Source organism: Aquarana catesbeiana, linkage group LG06 (genome assembly GCF_042186555.1).
Source record: "Aquarana catesbeiana isolate 2022-GZ linkage group LG06, ASM4218655v1, whole genome shotgun sequence".
Classification (NCBI taxonomy): domain Eukaryota; kingdom Metazoa; phylum Chordata; class Amphibia; order Anura; family Ranidae; genus Aquarana; species Aquarana catesbeiana.
Genome location: NC_133329.1, coordinates 98,353,443 through 98,375,743, shown reverse-complemented (window position 1 = coordinate 98,375,743; position 22,301 = coordinate 98,353,443). Strand labels below are relative to the sequence as shown.

Genomic DNA, 22,301 nt, shown 5'->3' with positions numbered 1-22,301 from the left:
GAAAATGGCTAAATGGGCCCAATTTGGACATTTTCACTTAGGGGTGTACTCACTTTTGTTGCCAGTCGTTTAGACATTAATGGGACAGCAAATTTACACTGTTATACAAGCTGTACACTCTTTACTTTACATTGTAGCAAAGTGTAATTTCTTCAGTGTTGTCATATGAAAAGATAGAATAAAATATTTACAGAAATGTGAGAGGTGTACTTTTGTGAGATACTGTACTTATTATCTAGGTCTATAGTCTCTGAAATTATGTATTTTTTTTGTTTGTTTTTTTAAATACGGTATGTGTGCCAAGTTGGTACTTCAGAAGAAGATATAGCAGGTCTTTAGTTTCACGTATATTTTTTATTTATTTTTTTATTTCACATCCTGAAAAATGAAAAGTTTTTATAAATCCATGAAAAATGTATTGTATTTGACATCTCCTTCTGTTTAATGATGGATACAGTCCCGCTGAGGAATCATCACAACTTCTTTTAGTCAATAAGAAGGAAGCCCATTGGGAGCTCACTGTCCTAGCTTTCCCTTGTAGAAGACAACAGGTTGCACACAATTTTTGTGCAGAACGGTATTCGGATTATGCCTTCTACAATATTTTGGCACCCGTGATGTCCTTTGTCCAAGGAATACAACCACAAAGAAGTATCTTCCTCTAGCCAAAGTAACCCCAAAGGAATATGGCTCCACTCATACACAGGATGAGGTTGATGTTCAGGACATGTGTTATTAAGGGTCGCTCAGACAACAAAACTTTTGGTGACTCTAAAGGAGGAGCAGGGGCTTGTTCTTCTTGGACATCCTTCCGTTCCATCCCACAAAGCCAGAAGATGGCTTTTTTCAGACGGGAAACACATGATTGATCATCTGCAAGAGAGGGGTTGTCAGAAAGGCTAGATTACCAGTTTTATGCAGGTAGAGAACAATCAATACAGGGTCCTAGAACATTGCACCTGGTGGCCTAAAGAAATCTACACATTGAAACTCTGGGTCCCGGCTATGCATAATGTAACAGACCATACGCAACTGTGTTGTTCCCTGCTACAAATCTCTTCTGATGTAAACAAGATGTAAAGTGAGAATGTCAGATTGACCATACTATATAATATAGAACTATGAACTCGGGCTTTGTACTTGCTGCTTACTGGAAAAACACAATATATAGACAGAACTTCTGGACACCTGCCCATCACACCTATATGAGCATGTTCGACATTCAATTTAAATTTTGTCTTGCAATTTCCATTCCAATTAATGTCATAGGTGATCAGTAGGGTTGAGGTCAGGGCTCTTTGAGTTTTTTCGAGCCCTTGAAAGCATGTCTTCATATAGCCGGCTTTGTGCATGGGGGTGGGGCAAAGTCATGCTGAACAGAAAAGGGCCTTCCCCAAATTTGCTGCAAGGCTAAAATGCACAATTATCCAAAATGCCTTCACATGCTTTAACATTAACAGTATCCTTCACTGAAAACACCTGAACCTAACTGGAATGGTATTCACATACTTTTGACTGTATTTTATAGGCGTGATAATCGGGTACATTTTCCAGATTTTTACTAGTATACCTTGGGCAAGGTGCTTAGCATGTGACTGGCCATACATGACCCATTAATAGTATGCTTTATACTTGACCTTGTATGGGTTGGTATCCCAGTTTATCTCACAAGAATATTTTCTAAGGATGAAGCCAAAAGGTTTTAAGAAATTATCTGAAGTTAATATAGGAATTCCCCCAATTGGGACTTTGAAAGCAATGCATTAAAAGCTGTCTTAAAAGACATGTATGTTTATCTTTATTTTAGTACAAACCAATAAAACAATATAAAACCAAATTATGGCTGATTTTCTTTGTATACAAGCATAATACATTACAGCATCATGATACATCAATACCCAACATTCCCAGTTAACATCAGCAGTTATTTTCCATGTCTTGTCTTTGAGACTTTGTTAGCAATTCCTATATTTTCTAAGGATAAAAGTAATAACTGGGCAGATTCTGCAAATTAATGGTGGCAAATTGGTCACATCTGTGGAATATTTTGCATAGAGAGAATCATTTACTCATCTTTACTTTTAGGTACAGAGAGCCAGTGCAGGGGATATAAAGTGATTAGCACATGGTGAATGCACTATAACAGGGATATGTAATTAGCGGACCTCCAGCTGTTGCAGAACTACAAGTCCCATGAGGCATAGCAAGACTCTGACAGCCACAAGCATGACAACCAGAGGCAGAGGCATGATGGGACTTGTAGTTTTGCAACAGCTGGAGGTCCGCTAATTGCATACCCCTGCACTATAAGCTTGACAATAATATGAATCTGTCCTAATGTGTAACTCAAGCCAAAAATATTTATTTAGAGAGGAGAAGGATTAGCTTTCCATTGCTGCCTTGAACCTTTTTGGGAGATTTTACCAAACTTTTTGTCTCTGTGGCACTAGGTCAGGAAGTAAGGAGAAATCTCCCATGGGGACACACAACGCAATAAAAAGCACAGAGGTTTCAGCCTTTCCTCAAAGGTTTTTTTCTGTTGTGGAGATTTCCCTTCACTTCTATTCCCAGGCAATATTGTCACTAGTACAGGAAGTAGGTAGAAGTCTCCCAATTGGTACCACTAATAGAAATAAATAGCTGACAGAGGATTTAACATTTCCCCTAACCCAAAATGTAAAGATGGGCATTCAATTATCCACATGTTCTTAGAAAACAGTAAATTAACTTTACAACAAACTCTCATTGACCTCTTTAGCTGCAGGTACAGTGGAGAAATTCATTATAAAAAATTACAGCAGAAGCACTTTTACTATTTCTAAAGCAGCTCATCTACCCCATGCTCACCCTCCCAGCTAACCCTCCCAGCAGTGGCTCAGCAGCATTCTAGCCTTCTAATATGCAATGCAAACAGCAGGAAAGCAGAAATATTAGAGCAAAGGGAGATACGGCTGCCCAGAGATTATGCATAGAGGACTTCACTGTTTCTCTTTTGAGCTTTGACAATGAATTGCTCCACCATACCTGCAGCTATAGAGGTAACTGAAGACTTGTTTTAAAACCCATTTATTGTTTGTTAGTAATGTGTAAATACTTGTCTGTCCATGGCCTGGCTACAGGTCCATTTTAAGTTTCAGCTTGAGATACACTTGGTTGGTTGGTAGTGGAAAAAATAAACCAATTTTCACCCAAAATAAAACTGCTTTAGGATGGACAGACTCCTAAAGTAGCAGCTGTATTTCTCGTAAAAATACATATTCTTTTAAAAAATGTATTTCCCTTAGACATACCTGCTGAATCATCGATGATCCCATCGGAGGAATTTAAATCAGCTTTATCCACATTGTTCTCCACTACACTGTCTCTTTTCTGGGAAGAGGTCTCAATAGATGTCACCTCCTGGACATTTTCTATCTCATCGTAACGTGTGAACCAAGTAAGACGACTGATCTGAGAGGAAGCAGGAAAATTTCATGAAACAACTATACAGCTTCATGTCTTTAAAATGTCACCAGTCGCTCTGGTCTGCCTGCTCTAATAACTTGCTTTAATGAGTGTAATATGGCGTCCCAGCACACCTGCTGATGTACAGTATGTCCAAATTATCACCAAAGATGAAAGGTTCACAGCTGTTAACCCAAGCGGCAGTTTGTGTGTTCTATGAATTTATAAGACAAGCAACTTGTATAGAAACACTTTGGTCTCTACACCACTATATATTATTTTCTCATCAAACTCATAAAAACGTACAAATGTATAATTTGTTTTTACAAAAAACAGCTTGTATACCATATAGCCAAAAGTTTGTGGACACCTGACCATCACACCTATATAAGCTTGTTGGACATCCCATGTTGGAGCCATGAGCATTATTAGGGATTTCCTCTATATCGGTGGTTATACCAGCCTGCACTCTTCTGTATGCCCATTCAGCCAAAACAGCATCAGTGAGGTCAGGTACTGATGTTGGACAAGAAGACACAATCAGCTTTCCAATTCATCCAAAAGGTGTTAAACTGTGTTGAGGTCAAGATTGGAGGAGCTCATTATCTAAAATGTCTTTGAATAATATAGCATTAACAGTACCCTTCACTGGATACTTCTTAACTTCATAATTTCAAAGCCTGTCCATATACTTTTACCCATATAGGTAAATGTGATCGTCAGGTGACCATAAACTTTAGACCATATAGTGTATGACTGGTTGCCATCTAGGAGATACTCCTAACTGCAAATAGGACTAACAGGTGGGATTAATAGGACTAGCAGATGGGACTAACAGAAGATAGCACCTAAATATACCTTCTTACCATTTCTTTAGTAGGAGGCTCTGTGTATAGGCTGACAACCACCACCACGATGAAGGTCAGCAGTGCCAATATCATGGACAGGTAGAGATAGTGGACGTATTTCACCACTCCTGGCCTCCCATCAGGCTGGTCACACTGTGGTGCTGGGTATACGAAATCCAGCACCATACGGATGAGGCCAACAACTAAGCCTATGGTCAACCCCCAAAATGCACCCTGGATGGAACACAAAAACAGCTTATTAAAATTTGTGATTGCACGTAGAGAACAAACAGACTTAAGCGGACACAAATATTTTTGAAGAAAATTGCAACATCCTGCAACAAATACTATGTTTTTATCATTTGTGAGCAAAACTGCATGCTGCATTTTTATCAAGCTGGTTATTTCCCTTTACTTTCCATTGTAGTAGTGAAATAGATGTCTATTTTCACCTCATATTAAACCAGTTTCATTATTTAATATGTGATGTTACCTTCTCATTAGTACGTTTCCAAAAACAGCCAGCTATGAAGACCACGGCCACAGGAGGTTGCAGGTAGGAGCTGATGGACTGGATATATATGAAGAGTTGGCCACCTTGGCTGGCCTGCACTAGAGGGATCCACAGAATGGACACCACAACCAACACCAGCACAAACACTCTGAAAGTGAATAACACAAACATGGAAAACAATTTTAAACCGAATACATATATAGGGCAGTAACTCACACCAAGTAGGGATAAGCATTTTAAAAGTGTTCTAATCCAGTTTTTGTTTGCTATCATTGTGTATGATAAGCGATTGTCATGTTTTTTTTTTTCTCTAAAAATACTGTTTTTACTGGTCTTTTATTATTTTACGTTTCTCAGTGCTGCTTATCTCTTCCAGCCACTTCTTGTCTATATGTGCTTGCTCCAATATTGGCATCACCAGTCTGGACAGACTTCCTGACAATAGTGGATCATGCCTGCCCAATGTGTGTCAGCATGACTGCTTGTATCCTCCACCAGAGGTGCATATAACGGGGTAACAATGCAGAAGCAAAAGTGGAAGATGTGATACTCTAAAACGGGAGCACGATGACCAGGTATCACTTTAAACAAAATCCAACATTTAACATTCCAACATTCCTAGAAAATAATGATAGGATTTGAATGTTAAAGGTTATATGAGTAGTGGTTCAGCCGTGCGGGGAGGATGGAGGTCACCACCTTGGTGATTTCTAAGTCATTGGAACCATGGTATGTGCCCCCTTGCCTGGCTCCCTGCGGGAGGGATGGTGCCCTCTCTTTCTGATGGAATGTTCCATTGGACTGGGCAGTTCCCCTACCGCTTTCTTTCTTTCCTTACTTTTCTTGCCCTTTTTTTCCCTCCCCTGTTTTTTGTAGCCGGATGCAGCTTGGTGTTTAAAGCAGGAAGGGCCTAGCATTTTCCACAGTCAACTATTAGGAGTCAGTATGGGTCACTTGTTGGGTATGGTTGACAGCTATCTGTAACTGCTCTATATTTGGTGTAAGATTTACCTTCCCGGGGTCCTGTCCAGGGTTTTTTTTTTAGTTCCTGTTTCACATTCTGCTGATGGTTGTGGCTTCTCGTACCCCTTAGGGGTTTTGACACCCCAGACATTCTTCTGCTTACATATTGTGCCTAAATTGTGTACGATTAATCATGGTATGGTACCAGATTGGATGTTGACCTGTATTTTATTTTGCCATCTGTATCTCATTGCAGAGATTTCCCTTCACTTCCTGTCCCATAACCAAATAGAACAGTGGTTCTCAACTCCTGTCCTCAGGACCCACTAACAGGCCAGGTTTGCAAGATAACTGAAATACATCACAGGTGATATCATTTGCCCAAGGTAATACACAAAACCTGGCCTGTTGGTGGGTCTTGAGGACTGGAGTTGAGAACCACTGAAATAGAAAGTGAGAAGAAATCCCTTCTAATTAAGGGAATTATTTGCCCCCCAGGTCATCTGCACTAGTGTCCCCATTGGAACATTTCCCCTCTATTACTTTTCTGGGAACAACCCAAAATTTGGGATTTTCCTTTACTTTCACTTTCAATAATAATAGTAAACAGGTCAAATAAAGAGGATTAGACATATGCATGATGAAAAAATTTGATTAGTTTTGTTTAGATTCGATAAGCTAGTTATTTAGTTTAGTTAATTTCGGTTGACTCGTTCAATTATTTCGAATTTTTTTTCAAATTTACCGATTCGAAATGTTTGAATCGATAAATTTAAAAATCGGTCGAAGTGAAAAGTTTAGATATTTTTTCTATTCAAATGCGGCAAAGTGAACAAACAAAAGCAAAAATCTTTATCAAATGATTACAATGACTTTAAATCACCTTTAGCTTAACAAAAACAGCATTATTTCGAAATGGCACTCTAATAACACACAGTCTTTCATTTCAGAAACATGTTTACAGTTCGAATTCGAATGGAATTCGATGTAAAATTCAATTCGAATTTCACTTAGAATTTCGGAAATTCAGACAAATTAAATTATTCGGAGCATTCGATAAACTTTGTTTATACTGTAATTTGGGTATTCGGATATATTCGAATAATGAAAAATTAGTCTGAATATTCATTCGGAACAAAACAAACCGCACATGTCTAGAGAGGATGAATCTCCCTAACGGGGACAAAGAGAGCAATAAAAAAACTGTCAGGGGGTTCTAATCTGCTTTTTCCAAAACAAAAAAAAGTTTTGCCTCTGGTTATACTGTATTAGAAAGACGGAGTTACCCTTTAGTAATGAACAAATAGGTATGTAGCTAGACCCTACCTTCCCACGATCATGAGCTCAAACTCGGTAGAGCGCGGGCGGATGTGGCGCCACAGATCCATGGTAAAAATGGTGCTTGCACTATTAAAAATGGAAGTCAGTGAGGACATGAGAGCAGCAATCATAACTGACATCATTAGACCTCTTAACCCTAAAAGTGAAGGCAAATGGAGAGTCGGACAGTTAGACATCTTCACAGTCACCCAATGAAAGGTCTCCTCACTTCTCTGCTGATGACAAATGTGTTATAAATAAAAATATAGGCTTTGATAAATGTGTACATCAATTCATACACTTCTCTGTATGTGTTCAGTTCCAGCATCCAGTTTTCCCTTCTAAATTTGTATTCTGTAAAAAATAGCACATTATAAAATCTCTTGTGGTGCCCACATGTTTCAGTCTGATCATTCGAAATTGGAAATGCTGATTGTAGCTAAAAAGCACACGTGGGCATTCTGCTGATCACTCTTTAATGATTTTTAAAAAGATGCTGTCACCTTGCTCATGCAGAAAAAAAGTGATGATGTCTCTGCAAAGTGCCCCCCTGACCACCCTCCAATCCTGTTGCTGACATCAATGGTGTTGGCACACTGGGGGGGGAGGGGGGAGCATTTATGTTACTCCTTTAGTTATGCAATTGTGATTGGATCTAGCAAATGACTGCTAAGCCCCAGCACTGTCACAGGGGAGTAGGGGGCACCGGGTAGTGTCGATATAAAAAGGAGACAAGGTAAGGATAAGGGACATGGGGCCGTATAGAAGGAGACTTTGCATGGGCAAAGTATAAATTCCTCTTTAAAGTGTACTATTTTTTTTCTCTGTTTTGGATGGAGTGGGGAAGGGTTAGAACCTCTGTCATTTTTTTACTGCTATCTGAGATTCTATTAGAATCACTACCTGTCTTGTTTGAAACATTTTTCCAGGCAGGCAGTGAGGATAACACTCAAACAGGAACAAAGACAGAAATAAAAATGCTTTTCTTTAGTGGAGTAGGGGAAGAGTAGAACTTGGGTCAGATTCTATTTTAGGTGGTGTCTGTTTCAGATGTTCTATTACTTTTTGTCTGGGGAAACACAGCAGGACAAGAAGTGAGGGTAAACAAAAGTTTTTTGGCTGGACATACACTTTAAGTCTATTATTAAAATATTTGTTGCATGAATGTCAGAAGCATTTGTGCAAGTTGGATGAAATGTCCCATCATTTTTCTAGGACAGGAGTCTCCAAACTTTATAAACAAAGGGGCAGTTTATTGTCCTTCAAACTTTAGGGGGGCCGGACTTTAGTAACTGGGAGTAGAAAATGTCCTGGTGTAAGTGGGAGGAATACTGCCCCATCATTAGTCTCAGTGGGAGGGATTAGAGTTCCATCATTGGTGTCATTGGGAGGAATAGTGCCCCATCATCAATCTCAGTGGGAGGGATAGTGTTCCATCATTGGTATTAGTGGAAGGAAGAGTGCACCATCATTGGTATCAGTGGGATGAATATTACCCTATCATTGGTATTAGTGGAAGGGATAATGTTCCATCATTGGTATCAGTGGAAGGAATAGTGTCCCATCATTGGTATCAGTGGGAGGGATAGTGTTCCATCATTGGTATCAGTGGGAGGAATAGTGCCCCATCATTGGTATCAGTGGGAGGGATAGTGTTGTCATCATTGGTATCAGTGGGAGGAATAGTGCCCCATCATTGGTATCAGTGGGAGGGATAGTGTTGTCATCATTGGTATCAGTGGGAGAAATAGTGCCCCATCATTGGTATCAGTGGGAGGGATAGTGCTCCATCATTGGTATCAGTGGGAGGAATAGTGCCCCATCATTGGTATCAGTGGGAGGAATAGTGCCCCATCATTGGTATCAGTGGGAGGAATAGTGTTCCATCATTGGTATCAGTGGGAGGAATAGTGCCCCATCATTGGTATCAGTGGGAGGAATAGTGCCCCATCATTGGTATCAGTGGGAGGAATAGTGCCCCGTCATTGGTATCAGTGGGAGGGATAGTGTTCCATCACTGGTATTATTGGGAGGAACAGGGGCGGCTCATCCATTCAGGCGCACGGGCGCCGCACCCTCTCTCCCACCACCCGCCTCTATGAATCTATCCATGGCCGCTGCTGTCACCCCCATTTCAGGCGTCCGGACAATTTTCGGACGCCAGGCACCTGAACTCTAGCGGCGGGGGTGTTTTTTTAAGCACCTGATTAGAGCCATAGGCTCTAATAGGCTTCAAAAAAGGTGGACTCAGAGCGCAGAGCATTTCGCTCGCAGTCCACCCAGATGTGTTAGAAAAGCTAATGAATATTTGCTTTTCTAACACTGAACTGCCTCTCCGCCAATCAGGTAGTGCGGGTCTAATACCCATTACCTGACTGGCTGAAGGCAGAGGCGCTCCAATTGGACGCCTAGCAAAACTGACCAACAGAGGAGGGGGAAGCATGGAGGACATGGGAGCCGTCCCACAACTCGCCGCCGTCACCCGCTGCCTGACCTGCCACTAAGATGAGGTAAGTCCCAGGCAGACAGCGGGTGTCACAGTGCATTTGATGGGCACAAGTGGCTGCATATGATGGGCACAAGTGGCTGTATATGATGGGGCACAATTGCCTGCATATGACGGGCACAAGTGGCTGCATATGATGGGGCACAAGTGGCTGCATATGATGGGGCACAAGTGGCTGCATATGATGGGCACAGTGTCTGCATATGATGGGCACAAGTGGCTGCATTTTATGGGCACAAATGGATGCATATGAGGGGCACAAGTGGCTGCTTATGATGGGCACAAGTTGCTGCATATGATGGGCAAAAGTGGATCCATATGATGGGCACAGTGGCTGCATATGATGGGCATAATGGCTGCATCTTATGGGCACAATGGCTGCAATTAATGGCACAATGGCTGCATTTGATGGGCACAGTGAGGCTCCAATTGGTGGGGTTTTTTTTCAGTATTTTTCAGTTTGTTTGTACCTCCCAAAAAAAATTTGAGCACCAGCCGCCACTGGGGAGGAATAGTGCCCCATCATTGGTATCAGTAGGAGGAATAGTGCCCCATCATTGGTATCAGTGGGAGGAATAGTGCCCCATCATTGGTGTCAGTGAGAGGATTTGTTTCCCATGGTCTGTGTCATTGGGAAGAATAGTGTCTCATCACATTGGTGTCATTGGGAATAATTGTGCCCCTTTGTTGGGGTCAGTGGATGGAATAGAGCTCCAAGGGCCAGATAAAAGAAATTAAAAGGCCACATCAGACTCCAGGGCTGCAGTTTGGAGACCACTATTCTAGAAGATTAATGCCTGTATTGACAGCTCCATCTAATGTTCCGAAATACCTCTATTAGAAAACTATACCACATTTTGGCCGCTAGATGGAGCTGATAACACATAAATTGTTCACTAAGAAAAAATATGGGACATTTCGTTCATCTTACATAAATGCCTCTGACATGCATGCAACAAATGTTTTATAAATAGACCCAGGGCTTTTTTTCAGGGGGAACTTGGTGGAACTCAGTTCCACCACCTCTGGTTCAGACCCGTTGGTGCCTGCTCACCACAATCACTTGTAAACACAGAAGTCTGGTTTCTGTGTTTACAAGTGAAAGCTCTGCACTCTGTGTGTAACCCCCATGAGCTCTGCACTCTGTATGCAATGCAATCCTGATATTTAATGCCCCTTTAAGACACTTCTATTGTTTGTGAAATATGACCACACCCACTATTTGATGGGGTTTGGGGGGGGGGGGTCGTGGTTGAGTTCCAGCACCTATTGTTTGAGGAAAAAAAGCTCTGAATAGACCCCCATAGGTCAAACTGAGGGGATGTAAGAGGGCCATGAAGTTTTCAGCGTGGCTTTCGCATATGTTGAATAATCAAACTATTTTTCTTTAACCAACCTTTTTTTTTTTGTTTGCCGCATGAAAACATTCAACTAAGTCAGTGATTGTGCCAAGTAATGCAAATGCTTTAGTGATTGCTAGCGTGTTCATTGTTGGGCCATATGGCTCTGTGTCTTTTTTAGCCTTGGCGTCAAGAGGCAGTTTGATTCTAATTGAAGTTTTGTGGGAAATATTGACAGTTTTATGTCAGGTTTACTTCACAAACCTTCAATCATTGTACGTATTTGAGAGAGAAAATTTATATATTGGCAAATTTGTGTTACCTGTTGGCAGTAATTCGATAACAAGTCTGGGGTATGCGATATCAGAACATCCGGAAGGGTTGCCACAGATTGACCTGCAGATTTCGGGATCTGCACAAGCCACGTCATCTGTTAGAGGTTGCATGAAACTATTATTCACATAGGCAGTGGAATAAACTACATTGATTACACATGTATACACGCTAACACCACCCATGGATTTCCAACATTTTTGGATCTGCAACTACCAGAATGTCCTGTCAGTCACAGTTCATACTTGTCCCAGTTTTTTAAAATATGAAACTAGCCAAAATAATAGTATGGTCATATGTCAGTAATACCTTATTAATGACATTTAATGACACTTTATAAAACTCTGGTTAGGCCTCAGCTGGAGTTTTCCGTCCAGTTCTGGTCACCAGTCCTCTGAAGGGATGTGCTTGAGCTGGAGAGAGTTCAAAGAAGGGCAACAAAACTAATAAGGGAGCTGGAGGATCTCAATTACGAGGAACGGTTGCAAACACGCAATTTATTCTCACTGGTGATAAGACACTTGAGAGGGGACATGATAGCGATCTACAAATATCTCAGGGGAAATCCCAGCATAGGAAATAGACAATTCAGTCCCAGGGAGTGTAAAAGGACACGGGCACACAATGAGACTGGAGGAGAAGCAGTTTAACCTTAAACTGTGTACGGGGTTCTTCACTGTTACGGCTATAAGGATGTGGAACTCTCTCCCACAATTGGTGGTGGCTGCAGGGAGTATAGATATTTTTAAAAGACTCTTAGATGTACATCTTAAAGGACACAACATACAGGGATATGGGAAATCAATACACTGATACACGTACACCAACACAGGTTGAACTAGATGAACTATTATCTTTTTTCGGCCTTACCGACTATGTAACTATGTAACATTTGGGCATGATTTTGCATTAATATGAAATCACTGTGGCTGGTTACTACCAGGGATGCACCAACATTTCGGTGGCCAAAAAAAAACTTCAGAAAATGACATTTTCCGCAAATTGCTGAAAGGAAACTCTTGCCGATAATGGAGCCGAAAATGGGATAGGGTCCGAGTGGGGTCCCGCCCCTGGTGCCATCCCACCCTGGTGCCACCCACTGCGGGGGTGTCATCCTGGCAGGAACCAGTCCTCCCCCCTCCTCTCCTCCTCTCCTCCCTTCCACAGAGCGGCGATCTCCATGTGTCACGGAGCTGAATTGCACGGACCGCAGTAACAATGTCCCACCTCCTGTGACAGGTGGCACACTGATCCAATGGCGGGACATTGAATCAGTTTGACCATCTACTGTGTCATGTCTGCAGTCTCTGACCATCTACTGTATCATGTCTGCAGTCTCTGACCATCTCCTGTATCATGTCTGCAGTCTCTGACCATCTACTGTGTCATGTCTGCAGTCTCTTATCATCTCCTGTATCATGTCTGCAGTCTCTGATCATCTCCTGTATCATGTCTGCAGTCTCTGACATCTCCTGTATCATGTCTGCTAGAGGTGCACCACATGGAAATTTTGCTAATACTATTAGCAGTGTGTTTAAGTAAGAGAGTTCAGACATGATACAAGAGATGGTTAAAGACTGAGGACACGATACAAGAGATGGTTGTAATGCAGACTGCATTTTTCTTGAGCTTTTCTGGCACTAAAGGTGCCAATAATGGGCAACAATAAATTCATATTCATTTCAAATTGATGATATTAATTATAAAGTTGAATATAATACAATTGTATATAAAAATATAAATATTTTTTAAAAACTGTCATTTTTGGTATCAGTTTTGGCTTTTGGCCTAGTACATCCTTAATTTTCGGTTTCGTTTTAAGCACCACAATTTCCATTCGGTGCACCCCTAGTTACTACACAAAAAATTTAATCAGTCAATACTCCTTAAAGGACATTACCTGTGAAGAGAACTCTGCTGATCATCCCAGGAAGAACCATCATAAAGAATGGCAACACCTTGAGGTAAGCTGCAAGTAGCGAGCCACCTTTAGCATGAGAGAGGTTTTTGGCAGACAAAGATCTCTGAACAATCACCTGTGGATAGCAGAGAGATGGGTTATAGGTACACGATATGGTCAGACTTCAGGGACAACTGACAATCACACCTATAAGGGCTTGGTGGACATCCCAATCCAAAACCATGGGCATTAGATGGAGTTGACTCTCACTTTGTGGCTATACCACATTCAAGTTTTCTGAAAAGGACTTCCATAAGTTTTTTAGAGTGTTTCTGTAGGAATTTGTACCTAATAATCCAAAAGAGCATTTGTGAGGTCGGGTACTAATGCACGATGAACTAGCTTGCAATCAGCTACAGTAGCTTACTATTCATTCCAAGGGTGTTCAATAGGTTTGAGATATAGGCCACTCAGTTTCCTCCACACCAGACTTACCAAACCACATCTTTATGGAGCTGGCTTTGTACACAGGGGCACAGCCATATTGAAACAGAAAAATGTCTTCCACAAATGTCACAAGGTTGGAAGAAGCTAAAATATCTTTGTATGATGTAATTAACATTACCCTTCAGAGACAGTACCTAAATTCAATAATTGTGTCCAAATAGTGTAAATAAACTATCATTTCATAGACAGTGATATCTACAAACATACAGTTCATGCGTCATTGATGACTAAAATGTAATAGCAACCATGTACAATGAATTCTGGGAAAAGAGCTCTCCCTACAACAATATATGTGATGTCCAATAAGAGATGGCCAATCTCTATCAGAATTGGGGCAAATCTGTAGTGGGTTTAATCTTGTTAATTTGCCGCTTTCATCAAATTGTGGGCTTTTGCATGGGCACAAAGTCAATTTCAGCTTTTCTCTTTAGCGAGACGCCAAACTTGGACAGCTATATTTTGCAAGTCTCCATTTCATTTAATAAGTCAGTGTAGACTGTAAAATAAAGCCTATATGCTTTAACAGTAACAGTAACGTGTCTGTTCTTCAGGAATATTGATCACTTCTTATGTTGGACATCTGACTTTAGCAAATATTATTGCAGTATGCAAAAACCTTTAAAGAGGACCAGGGGGCTGTCATTGCAGATCACTTTCCCTGGATTTCACTGGCTTCAGTACCTTTTTAATCACTGGCTGGGACAATCATGAAGATTAGAAAGTCTAACAGTCTGATCTGTACACTTGTTCCTTTGGAAAGTATTGAAGTTATTGGATTAACATTACAGTCAGTCTGGTCCAATAGAGCAGTATTTTTCTATGAGCCCTTCTGCAGGGTTGTTTCTAGGCCCCCTTCCTTTCCATTATCAACATCACATCTTTGGCAACCTTCAGGTGTCATCGTATTCATATTCCCTTTTAATGCTTGAAAATGTACAATGCACTCCCACCTACTAAATAACAGTTTTGTTAGCCAATTAGAGGGAAGGAAAGCATGGTATAAAACATACCTCCAGAAAGAGGCTGCACATAAGTGTGCCTGTTGACTTACAGTGACAGTGGGGAGGGCATTTAGGTATTGCAAGTGTAGCTTACAGATAGAGTTGTTTCTGTAAATGGTTTCTGTAACCATTGTTGCTGTGTCGTTTGGACTGATCTGTAGCTTGTCCCATATTCAGCCTTATCCATTAAAGAATTGAAAATTGTAAAGATCTAAAGCAGGGGACTCCAAACTTTCTAAACAAAGGTCAAGTTTTATTTCCTTCAGACTTTAGGGCCTCCAGACTGTGGCCAAGTGAGGTAGAATATGCCCCAGTGTCAGTGGGTGTAGACAATGTCTCAGGTTTGGTGGTCAGTGGCAGAAAAAAAAATATATAGGGCATCATCAGTAGGAGGTGGAGTAGTCCCCCATCATTGGTATTAGTGGAAAGAATGGTGCACCAACATTGGTATCAGTGGGAGGAATGGTGCCCCATCTTTGGTATTAATGGGAGGAATAGTGCCCCAACATTGGTGTCAGTAGGAGGAAGTATAGTGCCCCATCATTGGCATTAGTGGGAGGAATGGTGCCCAATCATTGGTATCAGTGGGAGGAAAAATGCCCCATCATTGGTGTCAGTGGGAGGGATGGTGTTCCATCATTGGTATTAATGGGAGGAATAGTGCCCCATCATTGTGGCAGTGGAAGAAATAGTGCCTTGTATCAGTGTGGGTAACAGTGCCCTAAGGGCCACACACAGGAGAGCAAAGGGCCACATTCATCCCACAGGCCAAAGTTTGGAGAACAGTGGTCTAAAGCAACCGATTTTATGCCAATTTACTGTAGTCAGATCTACTATGAGATGTTTCTGGATGCTTTGAATCACTGCTCGTTGTATGCCATCACTGTCCAGCCCACTTGCAATTTACTATTGTAGATGAGTAACAGGTACACTTTGGCACCCATTAACAGATACCCTTAGAAAGGAAAATGAAGGAAAATGAGATGTTGTTTGGATTACTTGTTTCATATTTCTAGAGAGCAAAATGAAACGTGAATGATCACTATGAACAACTCTTCCACATTTGTTTGTTTTTTCTCTTTATAAAAAAAAAACACCTTCATTGTCATCTGAATTGCATTTACCTGGTCAGTGCACCAATACCAGATAGATGGGATGGTCATTCCCACCAACACACCAGGCCATGGAAGGTCAGAGGTCACAGGATCTCGAAATAAATGGAAAGCATCTTCTCTAGGAATGCCACAGCTGCTGTTGCTTGTTCGATTGGATGGGATGGCAGCAAAATACCTTTCCTCCAAAGCACCAAGTCCACCAATTTTTATGAAACCTACATACAAAAGAATGAAATATGAACCAATGGTCTACTCACTGTAACAAGCCTTTAGTAAAATAGAACTAATTTAATCTGCAAACATACGTCCCAACTTTAAAGTAGGAAAAAGGGACACATTTTGGTCAAAATTATGTAGGCAAAAGACACATCCCTCCCAGTTACATAGACCACAAATAATTAAAATGACTGGTTAGAAAAATGTTTCCTTTTTTTAACACTTCCTTTATATTGGCTTTTCAAAATAATAAATGCATAATTTCAATGTTGGATGAAACATTTGATATTAAATAATACATGTTTTAATAGAGGGCAATGCATGTATGTATATATCTGCTCAGGTGTATCCGACTCTCTGTCATTCTATGGGCCAGATGTCTGGGAACCATGTTTGATATTCTTGAACCTTTCCCACAGAATCTTTGCTGCACCTTGCTCGGAAGCATCTCTGGTTTGCCATAAGAGGAGCGTTCCCGGAGAATATCTGGAGACTACAGGCAAATCTTCCTGTGCAACTGGCAGAACTTCTATAGAGCTTTCTTGGGAGATATCTTGTGGATCCATACATCCCTACTGAGCCTGTTCTGACCCCCCCTGAATAAGGGCGGTCGCAGGCTGTCCGGTAAGCCTCCAGCTTTATTCCCTTGGTGGTGGGCAACACCTGCGGTGGAACACTGAACCAGGATTCATGTTGGAATTTCACCACGCTTTGGGACTTTAATTTATAACATAATAATTTTTGGGACTGTCCTAATTAATTTTCCTCTTGTATTTAATTTTTTAAGGATATTATGTTTAAGGATCGATCAACGTTATATTGGTTGACATAGTTCCTCACTACATGTGGATATTGAAAATTATCACTTTATTGATTTTTATCTTTGTGCTGATATATTGGTTTACACAATTCACTCAAGTCATATATTCAGCCCTGCGTTTCATTTAGTGGTTTATATCACTTATCATCCTCAAACACATATATGTGCACTTGATTATTTTAAATTAGTGTCACAATGATTTATATATCTATATATGTGCACCTGATTACTTTAGATTAGTGCCACACAGATTTTTTGTTCTATATCACTCACTTACCCATAATTTTGTGGGTTCTGACATAATCGCATATACTAACATATGCGTTTTTCTTATTAGTCCAGCACTACACTGTCTTTTATATTGTTTAGAATGTTCCTGATAATGTATTTACAAGGTAGGCCACCAGGTCTTTCCTCAACCCTCCCCAATTGCTTGGGCCCAGCATGCAGAATGTGATAACACATGTGCATAGCCCATTTAGACAAGAACCAATTAACCAACTGCATATTTTTGGAGACTGGGAAGAAACCCAAGCAAGCTCAGTGAGAACAGACCAAAGAGAAGAAAACCCAAGAGGGACAGAGGGATATTTGGGCCCTGTGAGCAAAGGAGCAATGTTTTTTAGTAAGCCACAATACAGTCTCCTAAAAAAGAAAAGGCTGAACGGAGGTTAGGAAACCTTGTCCAATCAATTCCAATCAACTGTAGATCATGGCCCTTCCCTTCTTCACAGTGTTAAGGCCTATACTAGCAACTCTGTTGCTGGAGGCAATTTGCCAGTACAGAATAGAAAATTTAACAAAATAGAACACTTAACTGCTCATAGCACATTGCTATATCACTAACTAAAATGATCAGTAAAGGTGCAAAGGCGTAGCATTTCCTCACCAAAGCAGCTAGCAAAAGGAACAATACTGTAGAAGGAGGTATCTGATTTAATTGCTGGGGAATGCCAAATACCCAAAATTCTCATTAGAAGGTGCTAAGGCACAGTAAGGAAGCATCTTCTTTTGGGCTACCCAGCATTCTCCAGGATCTCAGTGGAAGGATGGTGATGTCACCCTCTTCTGGTCACCATGGGGATAAGGTAATTACTGATATTATCAATTTTTTTTCCTGTACAGGTGTTTTTTGACATTGCAGTGAAATAGGATGGGGTTGAGTGCCCTCACTGAATAAGCGAACCATACTATTTAACTGCACAGTATGCCAGAATTTACCAGGGCTACATGCCATTCAATGCTGACCTACTAAATGGACAGTGTTGAATGAGCCTGCAAATTCATCACCACAACTACAATAAGGTTTCGGGATTGTTTAACATCAGACAGGGTGAGGAAATCACACATAACACATACTCACTGAAGACCATGAGAATCAGGGCTCCTATGATCATTATGATTGTCTGCAGTGTGTCAGTGTAGATAACTGCTGCCAGACCACCTGAAACACAAACCGGCTGTCACTGCTACATGGAAGAGTAGAATAAATAACAGTAGATATAAGCAGGTGTATAATGCAAGAGATTAGAAAATTAGACTACACTGAGTGGGAGTTAACAGCAGATCAATATGTTATAATATCACCAATCATAGTCAAACAAGTGGCTGTGAGCAGTGGCCTACCTAGCATAGTTGACACTCCTAGCTGATTATTTTTTAACCCTCCCAAGGCTGCTCTATACATCAACATTATTTTCAGCAGTAATCATGAAATAAGATATATACTAAAAATGGGCAGAAAAAAATGGAAGCAATGAAGATTTTCTTTATATGAATGTTTTATATTAAAAAAAAAAGTAGTTTTATTACAATAAAATCTTGGATTGCGAGCATAATTTGTTCCGGAAACATGCTTGTAATCCAATCCAAAGCACTTCATTCCACAACCATTTATTCATAAGTCCTTCGGTTTATAGTCCATACAAAAAGATTATAGCAATGTAAAAATGTCCATTCGCAAATGGCAGCCTCCACAAGGGGATAAGAAGCAAAATCCAGAAGGAGCTACAGAGTATAAAAGAGAAGAGAGGCCTCTCTAAGTGTAGCAATACAGTTACTTTTAATGAAGGTACAACATTTAGCAACTCACATGCTTGATGATTAAAACAGACACAGCTAAGTATGTAGACATCCGGGGTAAAGCTGTCCACATGGCCCATCCTCCGCGCTGCCGACTCCTACACCGCTGTCAGTCAGCAATTGTGACCGGGAAGACTACCCTGCAGTAGAGCGATCTGAAAGCGAGGCTTGAATCACTTGTGGAGCGCAGCTTGTAAGGGATGACGTCAATGGCGGTGTGGAGGATGGTCAATGTGGACAGCTTTACCCCGGATGCTTGCATACTTAGATGTGCCTCTTTTAATCATCAACCATGTGAGTTGCTAAATGTTGTACTTTCATTAAATGTAACCATATTGCTACACTTAGAGGCGCCTCTCTTCTTTTTATACTCAGTTGTTACTTGACGCTACTTGTATATCAAGACATCGCTTGTATATCAAGTCAAAGTTTGTTTAAAAATTTTGCTTGTCTTGCAAAACGCTTTCAAACCAAGTTACTCTCAAACCAAGGTTTTACTGTATTTATACATAGTGTGCCAGGATAAAAAAAAAAAAAAAGAGGATGATCAGCAAAAATCCTCCCCTCCACAGAGAAAACCCTTCCCCAACAAAACATACAGTGGCACCCAGTAAAGCAAGAGAAGTCCTCCTAAGCTTCTACCTGGCGGTGTCATGTGACACATCAGAGCCTAGAAGGAGCTTAGGTACTGCAGGGGGCAAGTAATGTGGCAATGTGCAACCAGTAGGGTATGTGGTCCTAAAGCACCATCAACATGGCTGTACTTGGAGCAGACCACCTCCTACCCACCTAGTTAAACCACTGGTTATGAGAAGCTTCCGACCATTGGGAACATAGTCACATAATTTATGCCTTCCATAGGTGAGGGACAGCAGGGATCCTGTTTGGAAATTGCTCTCCTGGATCACAACAGGGAGTTCTCAGATCACCTGATTACTGTAAAACGGGAGTGGAATGAACTCAAGAGCACTGCAGGTATACCTATATGAAAATCTGAAACCATAAGGTAGGTTGGGCCATTACTGTACATATCCTGGAGGTCTCACACAAGAGTTGTCAGAAGCCTCCACAAGTAACAGAACAATATTGGATGGTCTCTAGACTCCCTTTCACAGTATGGGGTGCTATCAAGCCACATGGCCCCATTAAAGAACTACTCCAGACAAATAGCATGGAGAAGGGTTAGACTTGCTCTTTGGAGTTTCCTCCTCATTTCCTGTCCTGGTGACAGGAGGACAGTAGGACAGGAAGCAATGTGAAAATCTCCAATTAACACATTTTCTAGTACAGAGGAAAATGAATAAAACATCTGTATAGTTGTTATTTCTGTCTGTGCCTTTTTGTCTCTGTGACCCCCAAACTCTAATTTCTTGCCCTGGTGTCACAGGGACACAAAGCCAGGGGAAAACTAGTGGTTACAGACAAAAAAAAACTGACAAAAGTTCTAACCTTAACACTCTTTTCAAAGAAACAAAAAGGTTTTCAACAATTTTACCTCCTCCCCCGGGAGTCACAGATGTAGAACTCACCAGCTACTGTATAGATTGCAGTGATCGCCAGTAATCCAATCACAGCTATATAGAGATCCCAGCGTAGTGCCTGCTGGATAAAAAGGGCCCCGGCATATATATCCACCTGTAGGCGAGGAGATAAAAGTGTGTTAGATCGGTCCCTGGAGACATGTCAGGGCTCACTACATTCAAGTCATTTCACTAAAATCTATGGTCCTATCACCATCATAACACATGAGATATTTGAATATATTGTATGTTACTGTTTGTTGTTTATTTTTATGAGATACGCATTTTAAGTTATTATCTTAATATTTACCTGGAAGTACGTTTTAATATAACCCTAATCTTATTTTGATTACAGTATTCAATATACAGATGTGTTAATGCTCCCTGTAGTAGTTGCCGGAGACATTGATTACAAACCCACACCTTGAATGACAATTGTGGGTCATGCTACAATGTATTATCATTTTTTTCCACAAATAGAGCTTTCTTTTGGTTGTTTTTGATCACCACTGGGTTTTTTATTTTTCGCTAAACAAATAAAAAAAAGGCAACGTTTTTGAAAAAAAAAAAAAAAAGTTTTTTTTTGTTTCTGTTCTAAAATGTTGTAAATAAGTAAGTTTTCTCCTTCACTGATGGGCACTGATTAGGCTGTACTGATGGGCACTGATGAGGTGGCACTGATAAGGTGGCACTGATGAGGAGGCACTAATAGGCAGCACTGATAGGCGGCACTGATATGCAGCACTGACAGGCGGCACTGATATACAGCACTGATGGGCACTGATAGGTGGCTGATGGGTACTGATAGATGGCACTGATGGGCACTAATGGGCACTAATAGGCGGCATTGACGGGAACTGATAGGTGGCACTGATGGGCACTGATAGATGGCACTGATAGGCAGTGTCTGCCACCCCTCTCTGTCAAGCCTTCCATTGGCTTCCGCTCACCCAACAAATTACATTCAAAATACTAACAACATTTTACAAAGCCACCCACAACTCAGCCCCCACCTACATCACTAACCTTGTCTCAAAATACCAACCTAATCATTCTCTTTGTTCCTCCCAAGACTTTTCCCGAGCCTCTCCCATTCTATGGAACTCCCTACCCCAATCTGTCCAATTATCTCCTACTCTGTTTGCTTTTAAATTGACTCTGAAAACCCTCCACTTCAGAGAAGACTATCCTGCCCACACCTAACAACTATTCTTTTATTTTCTACATCAGGGGTCCTCTGATTCCTCCTGTATTGAATTGTTTTTGTAACTGTACTGTCTGCCCTCATGTTGTAAAGCGCTGCACAAACTGTTGGTGCTATATAAATCCTGTATAATAATAATATAATAATAATAATAATAATAATAATAAAGCTAACATAAAGATAATGGGCAGCATAAGAGACCAGAATTTGTTGATACATAAGGTGTCAGCACTGGGAGATAGACATGAATAGATTGTGGCATAGCGTTCTTGGCACTGAAAGTCCTGCCCTACCCTCACACTAACCCTTCCTGTACCCCAAACCATCACACTAATCATCCCCAATGTAAACTTACCTCTTATTTGCATATTTATCTCTTCTGTGCCAAGTTCCTTTGTGCCAAGTCCCAATTCTAGAATATACTGTTCCAATTTCTTTCCTTTAATCCTTATAGGGAGATTAGGTGCACCCTTCCGCAACCCTCAGCAGTTAGAGTGTGGTCATACAAATACTGACTTTGCTGATAGATGTACAGTATTTGCATAGAAACTTTTATAGTGTCTCAAGCTGCTCTATACCCACTTAAGCGCAGGAGGGGAGCTGTGCAATGGTATCTCCGGTGAAAGCAGTCACACAGGCAAGGGATTCCAACCTGGCTGATCACTTTT

At 40.9% G+C, this 22,301-nt stretch overlaps 1 protein-coding gene across 1 annotated transcript in view; it reads right to left on the bottom strand.

The window, feature by feature from the left end:
• Positions 1-231: 231 nt before the first annotated feature.
• SLC5A11 (solute carrier family 5 member 11) overlaps positions 232-22,301 on the bottom strand; it is a 55,414-nt gene continuing 33,344 nt past the window's right edge. The window contains exons 7-16 of the mRNA XM_073636503.1: positions 20,439-20,544; positions 18,191-18,271; positions 15,801-16,006; positions 13,169-13,304; positions 11,258-11,365; positions 7,096-7,246; positions 4,786-4,954; positions 4,311-4,526; positions 3,291-3,450; positions 232-873 (exon numbers count right to left, since the gene is read on the bottom strand). Of these exons, the coding sequence (XP_073492604.1) occupies positions 662-873; positions 3,291-3,450; positions 4,311-4,526; positions 4,786-4,954; positions 7,096-7,246; positions 11,258-11,365; positions 13,169-13,304; positions 15,801-16,006; positions 18,191-18,271; positions 20,439-20,544 (1,545 nt within the window). The 3' untranslated portion in view covers positions 232-661. The remainder of the gene's footprint in view (positions 874-3,290; positions 3,451-4,310; positions 4,527-4,785; positions 4,955-7,095; positions 7,247-11,257; positions 11,366-13,168; positions 13,305-15,800; positions 16,007-18,190; positions 18,272-20,438; positions 20,545-22,301) is intronic.